This window comes from Talpa occidentalis, unplaced genomic scaffold, assembly GCF_014898055.3.
Source record: "Talpa occidentalis isolate TD23 unplaced genomic scaffold, MPIMG_talOcc4v2.1 talOcc4.17, whole genome shotgun sequence".
NCBI lineage: Eukaryota > Metazoa > Chordata > Mammalia > Eulipotyphla > Talpidae > Talpa > Talpa occidentalis.
In genome coordinates, this window is record NW_023601754.1 from 25854657 (window position 1) to 25872437 (window position 17781).

At 50.5% G+C, this 17781-nt stretch overlaps 1 protein-coding gene across 1 annotated transcript in view; it reads left to right on the top strand.

Annotated features, from left to right (window-relative positions):
- Positions 1-17781, top strand: part of ZNF536 (zinc finger protein 536) — a 424122-nt gene that overhangs the window by 186196 nt on the left and 220145 nt on the right. The window contains exon 4 of the mRNA XM_054697056.1: positions 2921-5092. Coding sequence (XP_054553031.1) covers positions 2923-5092 — 2170 coding nt within the window. The 5' untranslated portion in view covers positions 2921-2922. The remainder of the gene's footprint in view (positions 1-2920; positions 5093-17781) is intronic.

A 17781-nucleotide genomic window follows, 5' to 3' on the forward strand; every position in this document is an offset into this window, starting at 1 on the left:
CTTTGCCCTAGTGGTAAGTGCTGTGAAGAAGAAAGTCAAGTGTTGGAATGGAGAGAGGCAGACAGGTGGGATATAGTGCTCCCTAGTAGTTGGAATGGAGAGGGGCTGCTTCTCAGACAAGGCGATCACAGTGGCCTTGATGAGAAGGGTCCTCAGGGCTGAGAGCTGCATCAAGACCAAGAGCACCGGCATGTTCTCGTTTCCTTCAGTTGAAACTTCAGTAAAGGTCCCCTAAGACCAGTTATTTAATGGGGTTTTCAAAAGTGTTGTTGATGCTAATTTTTTTTTATCATAGTAAAAGAACTCCAAATCCAAACCAAACTTGAGGACTGTTCACATTCATTATTTGACACATGGAGCTATTGCTTGTGTAGTGTGAATGGGGGTGGGATGGTCTTCAGCTTGATGCCCCTCATCCAACTTGATTTTCAGTCTTGCTGTATTGCACATTTAGCCTCTTTTCCCTCCTGCTGAATTGGCGTCAGCTCATCAGCAACAACCTGAAAATAGCCCATCTTCCTGGATTCATGTCTTCTGAGCTGGCCAACTGGGCAGCCTTTGGAAGTGGGCCAGCCATGTTGGCTATGGCCTTCCCAAATTTCCCCAGAGCTGTTGGGTGGAATTCTGAGCATTCCCAAGTGGCTCTGGGGTCGTGATCTATGTTTGCATAGGAGAGAAGCCAGCACAGCTGGATGGGGTGTGAAGGCAGAGAAAGGGCTACAGACAGGCCCTGGGGGGCTGCTAGAGTTCTGCCTTGGAGCCTTCTAGACCAGTCCTGCTCCAGCAGCTTCTACACTGGGGACAGCAGCTCCTCGCTGCTGGTTGCTGGTTGCCATAAGCACTGGCACCTGTCATTCTTGTCCACCAGTGTGTCTTCAGTGCCAAGGACAGAATCTGGTACAAGATGGGAATTGAGCAAGTTTGCTGAGTGAATGCATGAATCTCATGAGAAATGACTCCTTTCTAACCAGTCTCAACACATGAGCCTGGTACTATTATTATTTTTTGACTTGAATATAGACTGCCTCCAAAACTAAAAAGGAATGATGGAAAATTAGAAGTCTTTTACTGCCAGTGGCCATGTGCCTGTGTGTGTGTGTGTGTGTGTGTGTGTGTACACTCAGCCTTGTCATCCTTAGGGACACAGCACTGCACCACAGTTGCAGTTTCTTTCCCTCCTGCAAATAAACACCCATGTGGTTTCCTTCCCCTCCCCCACAAGATGGACTCATAGCCTCTGTGCCCTTGCCAAGGAAGTCAGGTCTCCCATTGGAGATCCTCCATGCCATGCACAGTCTGCCTGGCAGGAGGCCCAGCAGGCAGTAGACCCTGCCGGGGCTGAATGTGCTTCCCCCACAGTTGAGCTCTGTCCCTACCAGTGCCCCTGGAGAATTGCTTGGCCCAGGAATCAGTCCTGGCTGGGGTGAAGCGCTGCTCCTGGACCACCTGGCTGGCCAACACATCTGAACATTAGGATACAAAGAGGATAGATGTGCAAAAACTGTTCCAATGGCAGGAAACGAATTTGGACTTCTTCAGGTGGAAGACAGATCTGGAAATAGAAAGACCCAGGCATGGGTTCATTGCTTTTCAAAGTGGAGCTCCCCACATGCTCTGGTGTGGAGGGGGCTCCTCCCCCACAAGAGTCTGGCTTTAGTCATTCTGCACAGGCTGGAGAAGGGGCAGAGAGGACTATTAAAGACAATTATGCAGACCAGCTTTGAGTGCTAGTGTTTAACAAACAGCTTTGAGTTCTAATTTTCTGCAAAACACATACTGCAGGTACAATTTGTACTCATTACTGTATATTGGGAAAGTTATTAAAAACACTCCAACTTGGTGGAGACTTCCTATGGCATCATCCCTAGATTTTAATTGGTTTTTATCTAGTTCTATAAAAGATCTCTTTAAGCCAATCAAGTCCTTGCCTTAGCTATCATGTCAGTTGAAGGACAGGCAGAGCCTATTACATGGTCTTAAGTTGATCCCCCCACCCCAACCCAAATTTGAAAGTCTTGATAATCCACTAAAATTCCGTCATGAGATAATTTATACTTCTTTTGATGGGCCCAGTCACCAAATGACAAAATAACAGTGTTTCGTAACATAAGGGTTAAATCTTAATCTCTGAGGTTTGCAAAGCCGCTACTCGCAGTCTCCTTAAAATTTAATATACCTCGTTAATGCTTCCTTGCAAACACTGAAGGATTTTTATGATTATAATCATGTGTTACAGCACCTAGTACTGTTTCTAAGCAGCATACTAATCAGCTTAATGAGATATTACTGCACTTTTTGTTGACTAAAGCAAAATCCCTTTTATTGTTCTAAAGCCTGTCCTTTACTTTATTTTTTCCCAAAACATTATCTTGTTTTATTATGTACCAGTAAATATCATGCCATTGGGTTTTTTTTTTTTTTTGGCCAAATCATAAAATAATCTCTTTCATCTCAGACTGGCGAATGTATTGAATGTAATAACCGGAAACAGAAGTTCCAAGTGAGTCTATTTGGTCTTGTAGTTAAAGCCATTCTGTTCTAAGGCAAACTTTGAACGGAACCAACAGGTGCAGGAACTGCAAGAGGGGAAAGGAGGGAAAGTTTAACACGTAGACCCCTGATTTGTTATTAGGTGTTGAAAGTGGTAAAACATTAATAATTTAAATGTGAATGAATAATTGCAGTCTGTAAATAGAAAATACAAGGAAGACGATCTATCGCCAAAACAAATTGGAGGAGTGATGCCATATTGCATAATTGGCATTTAATAATTCATTTTTTTATTATTGTTTTTGACTATAATCCCTGAGCATTATTATGTGTAGGTAAGGCATGAAATGCAAATTCCCCACTAGCTGATGCTGTTGATTCGTTGTGCCATGACACCTGGCACAGATCTGAACTGTCTCTCTGTTTTCAGGGATGGAAGAAGCCAGTCTGTGCCTTGGAGTGTCCCCGGCGGCATCGGAAGCTGAGCCCCACCTGAGCGGCCCTGTCCTCAACGGCCAGTATGCCATGAGTCAGAAGCTGCACCAGATCACCTCCCAGCTCAGCCATGCGTTTCCCGAGCTGCATCCTCGGCCCAACCCGGAGGACAAGACGCCGGCGTCCATGGATGAGAAGGCCCACGTGCCCATGAGTGGCCAGCCCATGGGCAGTCAGATGGCACTCCTGGCCAACCAGCTGGGCCGGGACGTCGATACCAGCCTCAACGGTCGGGTGGACCTGCAGCAGTTCCTCAACGGGCAGAACCTGGGCATCATGTCCCAGATGAGCGACATTGAGGATGATGCCCGCAAAAACCGCAAGTACCCGTGCCCACTGTGTGGCAAGCGCTTCCGCTTCAACAGCATCCTCTCCCTCCACATGCGCACCCATACCGGAGAGAAGCCTTTCAAGTGTCCCTACTGTGACCACCGGGCAGCGCAGAAGGGGAACCTCAAGATTCACCTGCGGACCCACAAGCTGGGGAACCTGGGCAAGGGGCGTGGGCGAGTGCGTGAGGAGAACCGCCTGCTGCACGAGCTGGAGGAGCGGGCCATCCTGCGGGACAAGCAGATGAAGAGCAGCCTGCTGCAGCCCAGGCCGGACCTGAAGCCCCTGCAGCACGCCCAGCAGGCCCCGCTGGCTGCCTGCAACCTGGCCCTGCCCGCCAACCACAGCGTGCCCGACCTGGCCAACCCGGTGCCCTCGCCCAAGCCGGCCACCGTGCAGGAGGAGGCTGTGGTCCCGGCCGCCGGCTTCCGCTGCACCTTCTGCAAGGGCAAGTTCAAGAAGCGGGAGGAGCTGGACCGCCACATCCGCATCCTCCACAAGCCCTACAAGTGCACGCTGTGCGACTTCGCAGCCTCGCAGGAGGAGGAGCTCATCAGCCACGTGGAGAAGGCGCACATCACCGCCGAGTCCGCCCAGGGCCAGGGCCCCAACGGTGGCGGGGAGCAGTCGGCCAACGAGTTCCGCTGTGAGGTGTGCGGCCAGGTGTTCAGCCAGGCGTGGTTCCTAAAGGGCCACATGCGGAAGCACAAGGACTCCTTCGAGCACTGCTGCCAGATCTGCGGCCGGCGCTTCAAGGAGCCCTGGTTCCTGAAGAACCACATGAAAGTGCACCTCAACAAGCTGTCGGTGAAGAACAAGTCCCCCAGTGACCCCGAGGTGCCCGTGCCCATGGGCGGCATGTCCCAGGAGGCCCATGCCAACCTGTACTCCAGGTACCTCTCCTGCCTGCAGAGCGGCTTCATGGCGCCAGACAAAGCCAGCCTGAGCGAGCCCAGCCAGCTCTACAGCAAAGGGGAGCTGCCCATGAAGGAGAAGGAGGTCCTGGGCAAGTTACTGTCCCCCATCTCCAGCATGGCCCACGGTGTCCCCGAGGGCGACAAGCACTCCCTCCTGGGGTGCCTCAACCTCGTGCCCCCCCTGAAATCCAGCTGCATCGAGCGCTTGCAGGCGGCTGCGAAGGCCGCCGAGATGGACCCTGTGAACAGCTACCAGGCTTGGCAGCTCATGGCCAGGGGCATGGCCATGGAACATGGCTTCTTGTCCAAAGAGCAGCAGCTACAGCGCAACCACGAAGACACTTTGGCAAACGCCGGAGTTATGTTTGATAAGGAGAAGAGGGAGTATGTGTTAGTGGGAGCAGATGGCGCCAAGCAGAAAATGCCTGCTGATTTGGTTCACAGCACTAAAGTGGGCAATCAGAGAGACCTGCCAAATAAGCTCGACCCTTTAGAAGGCAGTCGGGATTTTTTGTCACATGGGCTGAACCAGGCGCTCGAGTATAACCTGCAGGGTCCCGGGAACCTGAAGGAGAAGCCCACCGAGTGCCCTGACTGCGGCCGCGTGTTCCGCACCTACCACCAGGTGGTCGTGCACTCGCGCGTACACAAGCGGGACCGCAAGGGCGACGAGGACGGGCTGCACGCAGGCCTGGACGAGCGGCGTGGCTCAGGCAGTGACCAGGAGTCCCAGTCGGTCAGCCGCTCCACCACCCCGGGCTCCTCCAACGTCACCGAGGAGAGTGGGGTCGGAGGCGGGCTCTCCCAGACAGGGAGCGCCCAGGAGGACAGCCCGCATCCCTCCTCGCCTTCCTCCTCAGGTAGGTGCCAGGGGAGCTGGGGGAGGAGCAGCTAGCACGCGGGCTCTCTCACCAGGTGTCCAGCTCTGCCCAGGCTCCTCTGGGTCAGTTCTGAGGTCACCTGTGGCTTGATGGCCGGGATGGGTTGGCTGGACACTGGGCCTTGCCTTTCTGCCCTGTTGTTGTGACTCTCTGACCTTCCCTTGAATTCGGGTCCCCAGGAAAATAAGTTGACTTTCCTCCTGTGTGGTAAAGATGGCCAGTTGGCACGTTTGCCAAGGAGGCCTAGCCTACTCTTCCCTGGATCCAGTTCATGCCCTGCCACCCTCTACCTCTTAGTTTCTGGAGCCTTTCAGCTGGCTTTGGGCTCCCCCATGGATTTGGATGGATGTGTATACATTTACCCTCATCACCTCTTTCGCTATGAATCTTCTCCTACTGCTTTCATTTGGGTTCCCTTCCCCAGACCAAACCTATCTCTGTCCACTCCCAAAATGAACTGCCTGGCCCGCCAGCTCCCTCTGGCTTAAAGAACCATTCCACTCTCCTCTGTTGGTTTGGAAAAGCACAGAGGTTTGAAACACAGATGCGTGACTGCCTGTCTTAAATTGTACTGTGTCACACGGGCGATACAGCTTTGGGGTCTAAAATAGCAAAGCAGAAAATCTGTCATCAAAATGTCTGTGAAATGCTGAAGCTTCCTGGCCCAGTTTGGGGAAAAAAAAAAAAAAAAAAAAAAAAAAAACCACTAGCCTAAGATGGCTAAATTAAAATCGCTACCTAACAGCAGGTAAGCTGTTGCCTCCATCCATATTTCCAAAGCCCCTTACTAATGGATAGTAAATTGAAAGTTATATCTCCAGCCCTTTATAAAGAAAGCATCTCGCTAATACTGTAATCATTCTGCAGCCTAACAACAGAGGAAATCATGCCATAACAAATACCCTGTTACTAATGGCAACATTGATTTCTGCAATCAGCCATTAAGTCTAGAAAATGAAAGACAGTTTGAGGCACCTCAAGGCACTGCATTGCCCACTGTTTCAGATGTGGCAGTTCACTGTTGAGGGTCATTTTTAAAAAGTTATTTCTTCTCTTCCCCCCCCCCATTCTTAGTTTGGATAAATATCTCAGGATTGGAGGTGATCCACTGTTACAATTATTAAGTAGATACCAGTTTAGTTTTGTTGTTGTTGTCATGCTTCAGTATTCCCTTCTTCCAGGACAAAATCAGTATTAAAATAAAGTGTGAGTCTGCTGGCTTATTACAAACCAGTAAAGAATTGTTAAGACACATAAATCCGAACTGCACATTCCAGAGATTCCGATAGCACTTAATGCCGCTGCTTAAATACCCATGAAACACACTGTCTACTCCTCGAGCCCTCGACTCATTTGCGATTTATTTCTGGGGAGAAGCTCTGGAAGAGTGTAACAAGGCTGCCGGTGCCCCCGGGGGGGTGGGGTTGTCCTGCACAGGTGACCAGGATGTCAGGGAAGGTTTGCAGGTTGCCCGCTGCCAGGGGGACTCTCTGAAAGAGATCTCTGAGAGGGAGGCAGCAAAGTGCCAGGTGTACCACTGGCAGGAGGGGCTCCTTCTGGCCTCCTGGGAAGAGTCCCCGCTTCTGGGGAGTGTCACCTCACTGTTTTCCGATTGGGGACCTCGAAGGGGCAGAAAGCAGAGAGCAAACTGGCTCTCCTAAGTTTTTGGAGTGATGTGGAGCTCACATTGACAGATTTTTATCCCCCTCCCAGACCTGCTGAAATGAAAAGGTCTCAGCAGAATATTCGACACCAAATGTTCGGCTTTATTAATGACGTGTTTAGCGTGTTTTTCTCACCTTCTGGCCAAGTGATAGCCTCGTGCTATTCCTATCTGTTGTTTCCATATCTCAAAATACTCTGTCGAAAAGACCCATTTTGCCTAAAAGAGCCAACTGGGCTTAAGTCTCGAAGGAGAACTATAGTCCTGTTGCTGTGACCGCCTCACCTTTATTTCCCTCGTTGAAGTCTTTTACAATTGTGAATCTGAGTCTTTCATTTCTGGTTGACTTCTTTGTTTTCTTCATATTCAAATTAGACCCTTTCATAATTTTCTGACTAAGTAGGAACATTGATGGCACGCCAGTGAGTAGCCTGAATCAGCTGCTGGCCCAGGGCATTCAGTTTTTCCTGGGATTAGGACCCTTCACCAAATCTAGTTAGTCTTCCTCTTATTTTCTAACAAGTGTGACTTGTATAAAGTGTGATTAAAATAAGCATTTAAATAAAAATCTCCACACAATAGGTATTTTATTATTACCTGTTAGAGAGAAGCCTGCAAGGTGAAGGGGAGAAAAAAAATCTTTAAGCCCTTAAGTAAAGAAAGAAGTACTTATTAAGGCTTCTCTTAAGAAATAAGTGCAAAACACGGTTTTACAAATTTCTCAGACTGCATAACAATGTCGCAAAACTTAATATGCATCACTTGATTCTTTTTTTGTTGAAAACTGGGTCAGTAGGGCCTGAGAAACTATTTTTTCAGATCTTAACCAATGAATTCTTCTTTATAAATCGCTGCTCTTAACATGATAGTAGTTCTGAATTCATCATAAAAAACCTTTTTACGGAGAGCCTCTTAGAACAGATCTCCAGAAGAAGGCTTACAATGAGTGGCAGAGACGTCCTTTGTTATCTGATGTAATTCTTTGCAAAGGAGGATTGGGAACAGAGTGGCTGTTTAAAAATGTCTTGCTCAGGCCGAGACAGACAGGGGTCAAGTTTGCAATCAAACAGTTATTGCCGAGATGGGCGACTGTCACTGGCTAGGCTAATGTGGGATGCAGCTGTTTGTTATGTGAGCAAAAGAATGTTTGAATCAGTGAACATGTGAAAATGATTCCAGTGAACCAGAAAATGTGTTTGTTCTTTGGCTCTCTAAACTGCTGAGAACCAAGCTTAAGATCAACTGCGAAAACTAGGACCTTTGACAAATTGAGAGGTCATATTTTCTAACAGAAAATGGACAAAACTCATCACACAGATCACTTCCCCATCTCTCCCCTTTGTCTTATTTTTGTTGTTGTTGTTGTTTATTTGACTTACCGACCATTTCACACCATGGTAGATGCCATCTCTGCCTCCGTGTACAATGCAAAGGGAAACTATTTGGAAAGCGGCGGCTTATGAATTTTATTCTTTTATGACATTTAGAAAGCGGGGCGGCTGTTTTGAGGCTTCCTCATGTCTGACTGGCGTGCAAACGCTCTGATGGCATTCATCTCTGCGTCTTTCCCTAAAAACCCGTCTGAGATGGGAGCTTTACTTTGAGTGAGAAGGCGGCCAAAGTTCTGTTTCTTTAGATTTTGCTTTGGAAATCACGCTCAGAATAATTAAAACTTAATGTACTAAGAAACTATACAGTTTATTATATCCAACAGGGCAGTTACCTTCCGAGTTCCCCATCATTTTGGAGAGGGGCTAATTGAAGTGCTGATGGTGGGGAAGGGGTAATTGAATGCGCTGACCCTCTGTGCAGTAAATAAAGTCGGCTAACTTCCATGATCAATGGCAAGCCAGGGAGGGATGCCGCAAAGATGAAAATATCTTTAACCCCTACTACTTCTGGTATAATATTTTCAGATGGACAAGGATTATTTGATCAGCTGGGCTGGAAGCCTTGCGAGGTCTCCTTTTGTTGCCTGAGCTGCATTCCTGAAATGCTGGGTCCCAGTCCTGTGTAGACCCATTGACCACGGCATCAAAGGCCTTTATCCAGCTCCCTTGCGTTTCCATCGGGTGTATAGTGATATGATAGATTTTCTTTCTTTTTCACGTCTTTTTCTCATGTGGCTCCTCCTCCCTGCCCCCATTCACGATAACCACCGCCTGCTCCACACAAACAAATCCGGGCACCCGAAAGAAGGGGGAAAAAGAAAAAAGAAAAAGAAAAAAAATTTAAGTCTGAGGATTAAGATCTTCATTTTTTTTTTTTTTTTTGCTTGTGCATTCCAATTGTTCTTAAAATATTTGGCAATGTCAATTAGTAACTGAGCAGAGTTAGCTGATGAACACAATTTTCCAGTAGACTGAGCACCCTATTGTTGCCGAGCGAACAGCAGATTTCTGAGGTCATTATCATTCGCTGGTTGCTTGGCCCAGCTGCTTCCTGCTGCAAAAGCCAAACTTTATACTGGAGCTCGGGGATGGCGTGCAGCAACAGGGGGCTGGGGGGGCTGAGGGGAGCTGGCTGCACAGTCAAGACAGTTATTATCAGCGGAGGAAACAGAAAGTAAAAGTTTCCAGGCAATTCCAGGAAAACTGCCCTATCAGGCTTCTCCCTCTTGTTCCTTTTCCAAGCACCTTCCACCTCCAGGCAGAGAATTAAAAGGACTGGGGACCCTCCTCCCCCAGGGGCTTTGTGGCAACTAATCCCTTTGCTGAGCAGAACTTTGGAAAACAATAATCCCATTTACAAATTTACTTAAAAATTGTTAACCCAATCTAGGGCCTGTGAGTGATTTCCACATAGAGAGACACCTTCATTTTTATTAAAAACAGAAAAAAACACAAGTCATTTTTAAGATGACTTTAGTAACTTGAAATCAGTGAGCTTGGTGATGAAAAACAGAAGGGTGTTTCATTTTTCAGAGGGCCCTTTTGAGCCGATAACAGCCTGAAATTCCTTGTAAAATCAAATTTAGTGTGGAGGCTCCCTTGCCCACCAGGCTTCCCTTTTGCACAGTCTGGGAGCTGGTTCAGTGAGATGAAAAGCTGCACTTTTTTAAGCTCAGCTGTTAAAACCAGGCGCCATATGCAACTCTTCCTTCCGTCCTGCCATGGATGTGCAGGCTGCAGGCCTCCTGGAGATTTACCAGGGCAGCTGGGGGTGCCCAGGCTGTGCCCGACTGACTCCCTGGGGGCTGGGGGCTGAGGTGGGGCTTGCTCTTCTTCCCCTTTCTGCTTGGGGCCTGCCTGCGGGGCCATCCGGGTGAGGCTGGGATCAAATAGCCCTCAGAGGCTGATTCACACTCTTTTCCTCTTTGCCTGTGAGCCCTGCGCCTACCGGCAGCTTCTTTTTTTATAAACTTCCCCTTCGCTCTGTGCACATTTATTATCTTGTGTCTAGGAGCAATTATTTGCGAACACTCAGTAGCACTCCGGGGCTTTTTGCTGCCTCTCTTACCCCTCTGCATGTAGCTACAAATCCCACTTCCACTGGGCTGCCCGATGGCGCTGTCACTTAGCATTTCAGAAAGGCAGAAATCGTACTGACTCTACAAGTCTTCAGAATGGGAGTGTGCTAGAAAGGATGTGTGGCATCAAATCCCAGAAGAAAAGTCTGCACAGTGCCTAGATCCCCGGGACATGCTTCTGCTTCGGAGGAATCCACTTCCTGGCCACAGGGTCACTCAAGGCTTCTTCAGCAGCCCTGGCCCTCACTCTCCCATCCTCAGGTGGGCGCCCTGTTCCCTGTGTCCCCCCAGGGCTCACAGAGACATGGCCATCATGTGCTGAGACTCCCCCAGTGTCCACGGCACACGCCTCCTGTATGCGTGTTAACTCGAGGCTCGGAAACGTTCATTTAAATCTAAATTTAATGGTAATAAGAAAAACACAGATTAGCTAAGGACAGGTTACAATGAGGTAAGGAATTAAGCAGTCAATTTTCAAAATAGAGCATGAAGCATTAGCTGCGTGACTCCCATTCACTTGAATGGAGGTTCCGGGCTCAGGTCCTGGCCGCCACCTTGGGTGTGTCGGGACCGGAACTGGTTTGCTTTGCAAACAAGCGCAGGGTGACCCTGGCTTGGTGGTGTGGCCAAAAGCAGGTGTTGAGAACCTCCAGGCACGACCTGATTGTTCTGTGTCCTCAGGTACCGGGGGATATCACCTGCCATAGCAGCACTGCTGAGCTGGGGCAGCCTCTGTTGGGGGGCTGCACCTCTAAATCCTTCCTGCACCATGTGACTCATGCCATGAATTCTTTCTTTGGTGCACTTTGTGCCCTACCTATAAGGAATTCCTAAGAGGCTAAGGCATGGAGGTCTTCCTTGCCTTATACCTCAGCCACTTCCTCTAGGGCTGCCTTCTGGGAGGGGGTTCTACATGAGGCCTTGATATCTCAGAGGGGTGGAGATCAGGGCAAGCTACAACTAACCCCCTGTTTTACTGCCCCAGCCCAAGATTCCACTGGATTCTGGGGATACTTGCGGATTATGCATGGAGAACGAAGGGCTCCTGGAGAGAAGCCCTGCTGGAGCGTCTGCAGCTGTTAGAGCCTGTGAGGTTGCGGGGGAGCTCAGCTCCTTGAACCACCGAGCTGATTTGGAGCATTGATGGTAGGGGTGGAGAAACACCTGCAGAGATCAGGAGATTGGATTTGTGCAAACGTCCTAATTCGTGATGATTGGGCTGGAACCTTTGCCATCTGCGACCCTTGGGCCTGCCCGCCGCCCTTCTGGGCCCCTCACCTCCCTCCACCACCTTCTCTGTCGGCATCTGACAGACACACCCTCCACCCCTGCGGACTGGGCTGGCATCTCGAGGCAGGAGAGGGGCTCAGCAAGGCTTGCCATTGCAGAGAGGAAAGGGGCCCTCCAGCAGGGTATGGGCAGGTGGTGGGGGGCTCTCTGGTCTCCCCGGGAAGTGTGTGTCGCAGCAGCTGAGAGAAGACGTGAGTCCCCCTAGCCTTTTCCTGGCAGGACGGGGCGACGGCAACATTTACTTAAGCTGTGGAGTTTGGCACTGCTGCCGCCAGGCGCCATCTGGAAAGCCCTTCTCGCAAAGCCGTGGGCCCTCCCAAAGTGCTCAGGGGGGCAGGACTTGGGCAGAGCTTTGGGGGCTTTTTCTTGGGCAGAACCTGAGATTCCAGGCACCTGAGCAGGACTGGGGCGTCTCTGGGAGCCATGGAGCTAAGCAGGTGCTCATGGGTCTGCACAGGGTTCCCCTCTGCTGGGTCTCCCAGTGAATTCTCAGCCAGATCTGCTCTGGCTTTTCTTTGTCGGGAGTGCACTCACTTTCCCGGGGCTGCATTTCCATCTATTTATTTTGCATTGCATCTTGCTTACTGTTGTTTTCACCTAAGTCCTGGTCTGTCGAGGTGCCGATGGTATGTTGCCAGCCAAGATTGGTCGGGATAGTTACTTATTGTCATAGCAGGGCTTGTTAGCACAAGGGGAGAAATGGGGAGTGTGCCCCTAAAATGTGCTGGGAGACAAGATGGAAAACTCGGCGGCCAGGCTGGTGATAAACAGGGCCAGGCTAAGCAGAGATTTGCCACCGTCCTTTCCCTGATCCATATCTTCAAAAAGAAACTTAGAGCCCCTAAACAGTGCATGTCTGAACACTCCCATCACTACCTTATGGGTGGGCCGAGGCTCAGAGAAGCAGAGGGGAGGCCGGGGTGGCAGTCGCTGGAATTCACACGCTCAGTTTCTTTTCCCACCAAGAGGAAGCTGTCCAGCGCCTGCTCCTCGCAGGCCCTGGCTCTTAGTGGCTGTGAGCCTTGGGGGTTGACATGTACCATGTGTCTGGGAAAAGTGGGAGGCACAGCACAAGCTGACTCCTTGGCTAGGCTGCCCACCATGCCACATGGGGCGGCCCTCTTCTTGGGGGTGCCCAACCAGGTGCTGGCAGGCTGAGCTGGGTGGTGGAAGCACTGGGCGGTGGGTGGGCTTGACTTTTAAAGCCCGGTCACTCAGAGGGTGAGGTCATTTTCCTGTGAAGTGAGGTGCAGCTTTGCGAAGCCTTTCTTTGTTTCACCTTGTGCCTTGGGGTCTGGACAACCCACAATAGTCCCCTTCTTTCCTTTGGGAGGCACCTGGGCTGCACCGAAATCGAGGTGGACACTGGCTTCTTCCCTCCGTTCCAGAGCCGTTAGCTGGGTGATGAGCTAGGTGGCCCCTGCAAGGAGCAGGTGCTGGACATGTTACTCTTCATCAGGGTAATGTCCCGAGACCCTCCACTCAGTGGTTGTCACTGTGAATCTGGGACACCCTCCGTTGTCTTCAATCATCTTGAGAGGCATTTTGGAAAATGTCCAACTTGCTTATGTTTTAGTTCAGCATGGGATGCGTGCAGCGGTTGTTTCCTTGAAGATCAAGACAGATGCATGTTTCTTTTTATTGCTAAATATATTTTGTTAAAATTCGCTGCTAAAATAGGTGAGTTTATTTTTTTTTTTAAGTCATTTACCCTGAGAGATTGAAGTGCTCCTCGGCAGCGCTGCCATGTGGCCTAGGACGACCCCTACCATGGGAGGCCTGGCAGGCAGGTCCTTCCCAGCTACCCGACCCCCTGGGACAACCTTTTCCCAGTGACCTGGGGTCCTCTGTGCTGAGCCTCCCCTTGAGGGGGATTTGCTGACTCCTCTGCTCCTAGTGTTATTTTTTTTCTGTGACATTTTTATTATTTTTCTTACTTAAAGTAAACTTATTTATTTTGGACATTAGAAAATACAGATCAATAAGAATTAAAATAAATCTTAAGTATATGGGCCTATCCCCTCTCAGAGTTCGCCATTGTGATCACTTAAGTTCCACTTCCCGTCCTTCAGATGCACTGGTGTGTTTCACGAAAAAGGACCCTATTGCTTGCGCCTACTGTCATATGATACAGTTTTATAGTTTTTACTTAAATATTTGTCATATTTTTGGGTCATTGAATAATCTACACAAGGTTCAGCAATGTTTTCTGTATAGGGTCAGACAATAAATATTTTAAGCTTTCCAGCCCACGTGGTCTCCATCACAACTACTCAATTCTGCTGTAATCAAAGGGGTGCAGGCCAAGGTCCAGGGGGTGAGAGGATTCATCAGAGACAGAGTGGGGAGCAGAACAGGTGGGTCTACTGAAATATACTGCTGAGCGGAACAGTGGGGGAGGCAGGAGAGGTCTGCTGCGCCATGTGGGTCAGCTCCCTGGCTGGGGATTGAATTCAAGCTGGAGTAGTGATAGTGCTGTGACTTAACCCTTAGGCCATCAGGGAGTCCCTCAGCAAAACTTTTTTTTGCAAAAATAGGTGACAGGTGAATTTGGCCCATGGACTGTCCTTTGCAGACTCCTGTTTTATAGTAAGCATCATACTTGTTTAAAAAAGTTTCACACAAGTTATAAGTTCATTGAGAAAATACTAGAAATAGAGAGAAGCAAAGGAAAAACACCTGCATCTCTAAAATGTTTTAGCCACTCCCATCCGACTGCACATAATAGGAATTGTTTCCAGGTTTCCTTTTTGGACTCAAACCATTCATATCCTCTGCACAATGATTTCCAGAGGTGGAACTTCTGGCTGGAGCACGTCTGGTCACAGCGGCACCCCTGGGGCTGCAGTCCATCCTCACCGCTGCGTGCTGTGTCCCAAGGCCCTTTCCTTCCAGTGCTGGAGTCTTTGCCATGAGAACGTGCCCCTGAAGTTATATTGAAATCTGTCTCCCTGAAGCTGCGTGGTTCCCAGTGGCCGAGCTGCTCTGTGACTCTTTGGTTCATTCATAAATTCACCCATTTGTTTTTTGTTCAGTCATTCATTTATTCATTCAAGGACAAAATGCTCATTAAATCAGTTCTGAATGTGGAGCAATAGGCTGGATAAGGGGATGCTAAGACAAGGGGAGTCTCATGTCACATCCAGAGACTCAGACTTGCGGGCTGGGCCAGCCTAGCTGAGTGAGAGGGGCAGGAGGGCCTACCCTAGGGCCAGAGGAGCCCCGCCTTGCCGCAGTGCCACCTGTGTTCCCCAGAGACCTAAAAGGGGGACGGGACCTCTTCAGTCATCTAAGTAATTCCTTTGGAAGGTAACTTTTCCGATCTTCAGAATTTGGCCAACTTGTGACTTCTGGGGAAGCAAACTCTCCAGCACAGCCACATAGCTGGCTGTTTTCTCTCTCTGGCTGTGAACTAGAGTTAAAATCATCTTCTTGCTGTGGAAGAGGCCCCGGGGGGGAAAAGTCGAGCTGGTGCTTTGGAGGAAGCCCCCACACCCCGAGACCAGGACGGGAGCAGGGTGGGAGCTCTTGGGTGACTTGGCTTTGCAGTGCACATGGCTGGGCACCCACCAGGCCACTCAGGGGTCCAGTCCTGAGGGAGGCATCAGGGAGAGGCATGGCCGTACCCCACACCCGGGAGTGAGGGACAGGCGCCAGACTCACGAGGATGGGAGGACACGGGTCAGGTTTCAGAGGGTGAGCTGCCTTCTGTTGGACCGTGAGAAACTGGAAAGAAGGCTCATTTTACCCAAATTAGCCTTCCACTTGGGACAGCCCATGAATGCCCCAGAGAGGACAGGTGAGTGTCTTGGGGGCTGGACCCTCCAGTTGTTAAAATATCCGTCATCAGTAGCATCAACAGAGGATTGCTGGTTCTGTGGATATTGCTCTTTCTTATTTTTTGGTGGAACATAAACTGAACCCAGATCCGCGGCTGGGGCCCCTCATCCAGCACTGCTGATTATGTCTTCACTCCTGAGGGTGAACCTTGAAGGTCTCCGAGAGGCAGAGCATGATGGAGGTCATGGTGGAGGGTGCTGGTGCTGGTCCTTGAGAGCTGTGTGGCCCAGCAAGGACTCTGTAGCCTCTCTGTGCCTCGGTTTCCGTGGTGCGTTGCTATCCAGAGCTTAGCTCAGTCCCTGCCTGAGGACGTGCTCAACCAGTGTGCTGTGTTATTAGGGTTATTTTTGCACTAACTGGGCAAAAACGGGAAACTTGGCTAGTTGGGTGGTTGTTAGGAGTCACAGCCCTGGCTTCACTGACAGTCACTGAATCTGGCCATCATTTGCTTGTGTCCCCCCTAAAATGGTGGGCTTATCTTGCTGTCTTGGCTGGAGGATGACTTGGGGGCCCTTATAAAGCAGTAACTGGTGTTCTGGGTAGGCAGCTTCCTTCCTTCATGTGGAGTCACTACAAAGTGGTTTGGCTTTTGCCTACTTTCCCCCCATATTTTGTTGCCACAAATGAATCCCAGTTCAAACTGACTTTATAACTAACAACTAAGATTCAATTGTTCAAGACACTGAAGCGTCTGGAGTTTGGTTTGGCTCTAAGTGCCATGGATTTAGCAGCTCAAATGGTATTCTTAAGGACACTTTCCCCTCATGGTAGCAAAAAGGCTGCCACAGTTCAGCCCTCACACCCCTGCACCACCAAACAGAGTAACATTCTCTGCTGGAGGCCCAGAACCACTCATTAAGGCCAGGGGTTGGGATGCACCACCTGGCTCATATCAAGCAGGATCACCCTTGGGTGGGGGCAGGGGAGAGTGTGAGCTCACCCATTGCAGTAGTTGAGATGGAGTTCTGGAGAATTGGCTGTAGGAGGCCTGGAGCCCGAGCAACAAGGTGGTGTCCCAAATGTCCCATCTTTGAGGTTTTTGCCAGCAGCAGCAGCTGCAGCATTTGTCCTCCTGTTCAGGACGTTTAATAGATATCCCGGCCTCTCTGAACAAGGTGGCCAGGGAGCTGTGACTGTAAGAAGGGTCTCTTCCCGCCTCCCCAGGACTGGCAGAGCTAAGGCTGTGCCACTTGGGACAGCTAGTTCCTTGGCTACTTTTTCTGCCTCCTCTCTTCCGATGTGGAGCCTCAGCTGTGCCTGGAAGTGACGGCCCCACCAGAGCCGACACACACAGGTGTGCCCTTGTGCCCACTGTGTGCCCTGAGCTATGTTCCGGTCATTAGTGGATGGATGGGGTGCTGGAGGATCTCCCTACTCCTGAGGAGAACCATCTTTGGGGAACTGTCACACACGCAGAGAGCAACGTTGGTTGCCCGCACAGGCGGCACAGGGTGGCCTGGCTGTTTCCTTCCTCCACCTTCACTGCCTCCCCGGGTGGCCAACCAAAAAATGTGCCCGTCTTAGCTCTGAAAGGGCATAGCAGAAATGAGTCTGTGGGTCTGCTCAGACACCGGGCCTGCCCACAGGTGAGGTGTAGCCTGCCCACAGGTGAGGTGTAGTCTGCCCAGAGCTAGGCCTTTACACCCGGTTCTGAGTTCCCTTGCTTGGACAGAGTGGGGAGTGTTCCACAGAAGACACCCCTGGAATGCTGGGGCAGATGCTCCTATTAATGAACCTCAGTTCACTTAGTGAACTCAGCATGGGGAGGCTATATTGAGTTACAAAGCTAGGCCGTGGCTAGCTGGGGTTCGAACCCATGATGTCTGACCCTTTGCATTTTAATTCCACTGCCGGGTCATACTGGGGATGAGGTGTCTGCAGCAGATGGCAGGAGCTTGGCTCACCAGTCCTGTCGCCACTTCTGGCAGCTCTGTTAGAACAGGCTTTGTGAAGACAGCTCCTCCCTCTGCTGGCATCTCCCTGGGGGTTGCTGCCCAGTCCCTCGAGACCTACCATTGAGGCATCCCCCCTTAGACTTGAAGCCCCGTCCCCCAAACCTGTGCCCACAGAGTCCCCCAACACCTGTCACAGGCACAGCAGGCACAAGGGCCTGTGGCTCATGTCCCCAGGGTGCCCCTGCTGGCCCCAGACAGGGGAGGTGAGCCCATCGGAGCGTGGCCTGATTGGACGGGCCATCGGCCCGACTTGGGGAACCGCTTCAGCCTGTGTGAGCTCACCTGAACCTCCCTCCACCCGTCCCTCCCAGTGACGCTCTGCAATGTCCTTCCCATGCTGTCCTTTGCTGCGCTGGAAGGTAGCGCGGGCGTGGGGCGGGACAGCAGACAGACAGAGCTCCTCTCTGGCACCAGCCAGAGCTGCTCATGATTGCACTCGCTGTCCGCCCCC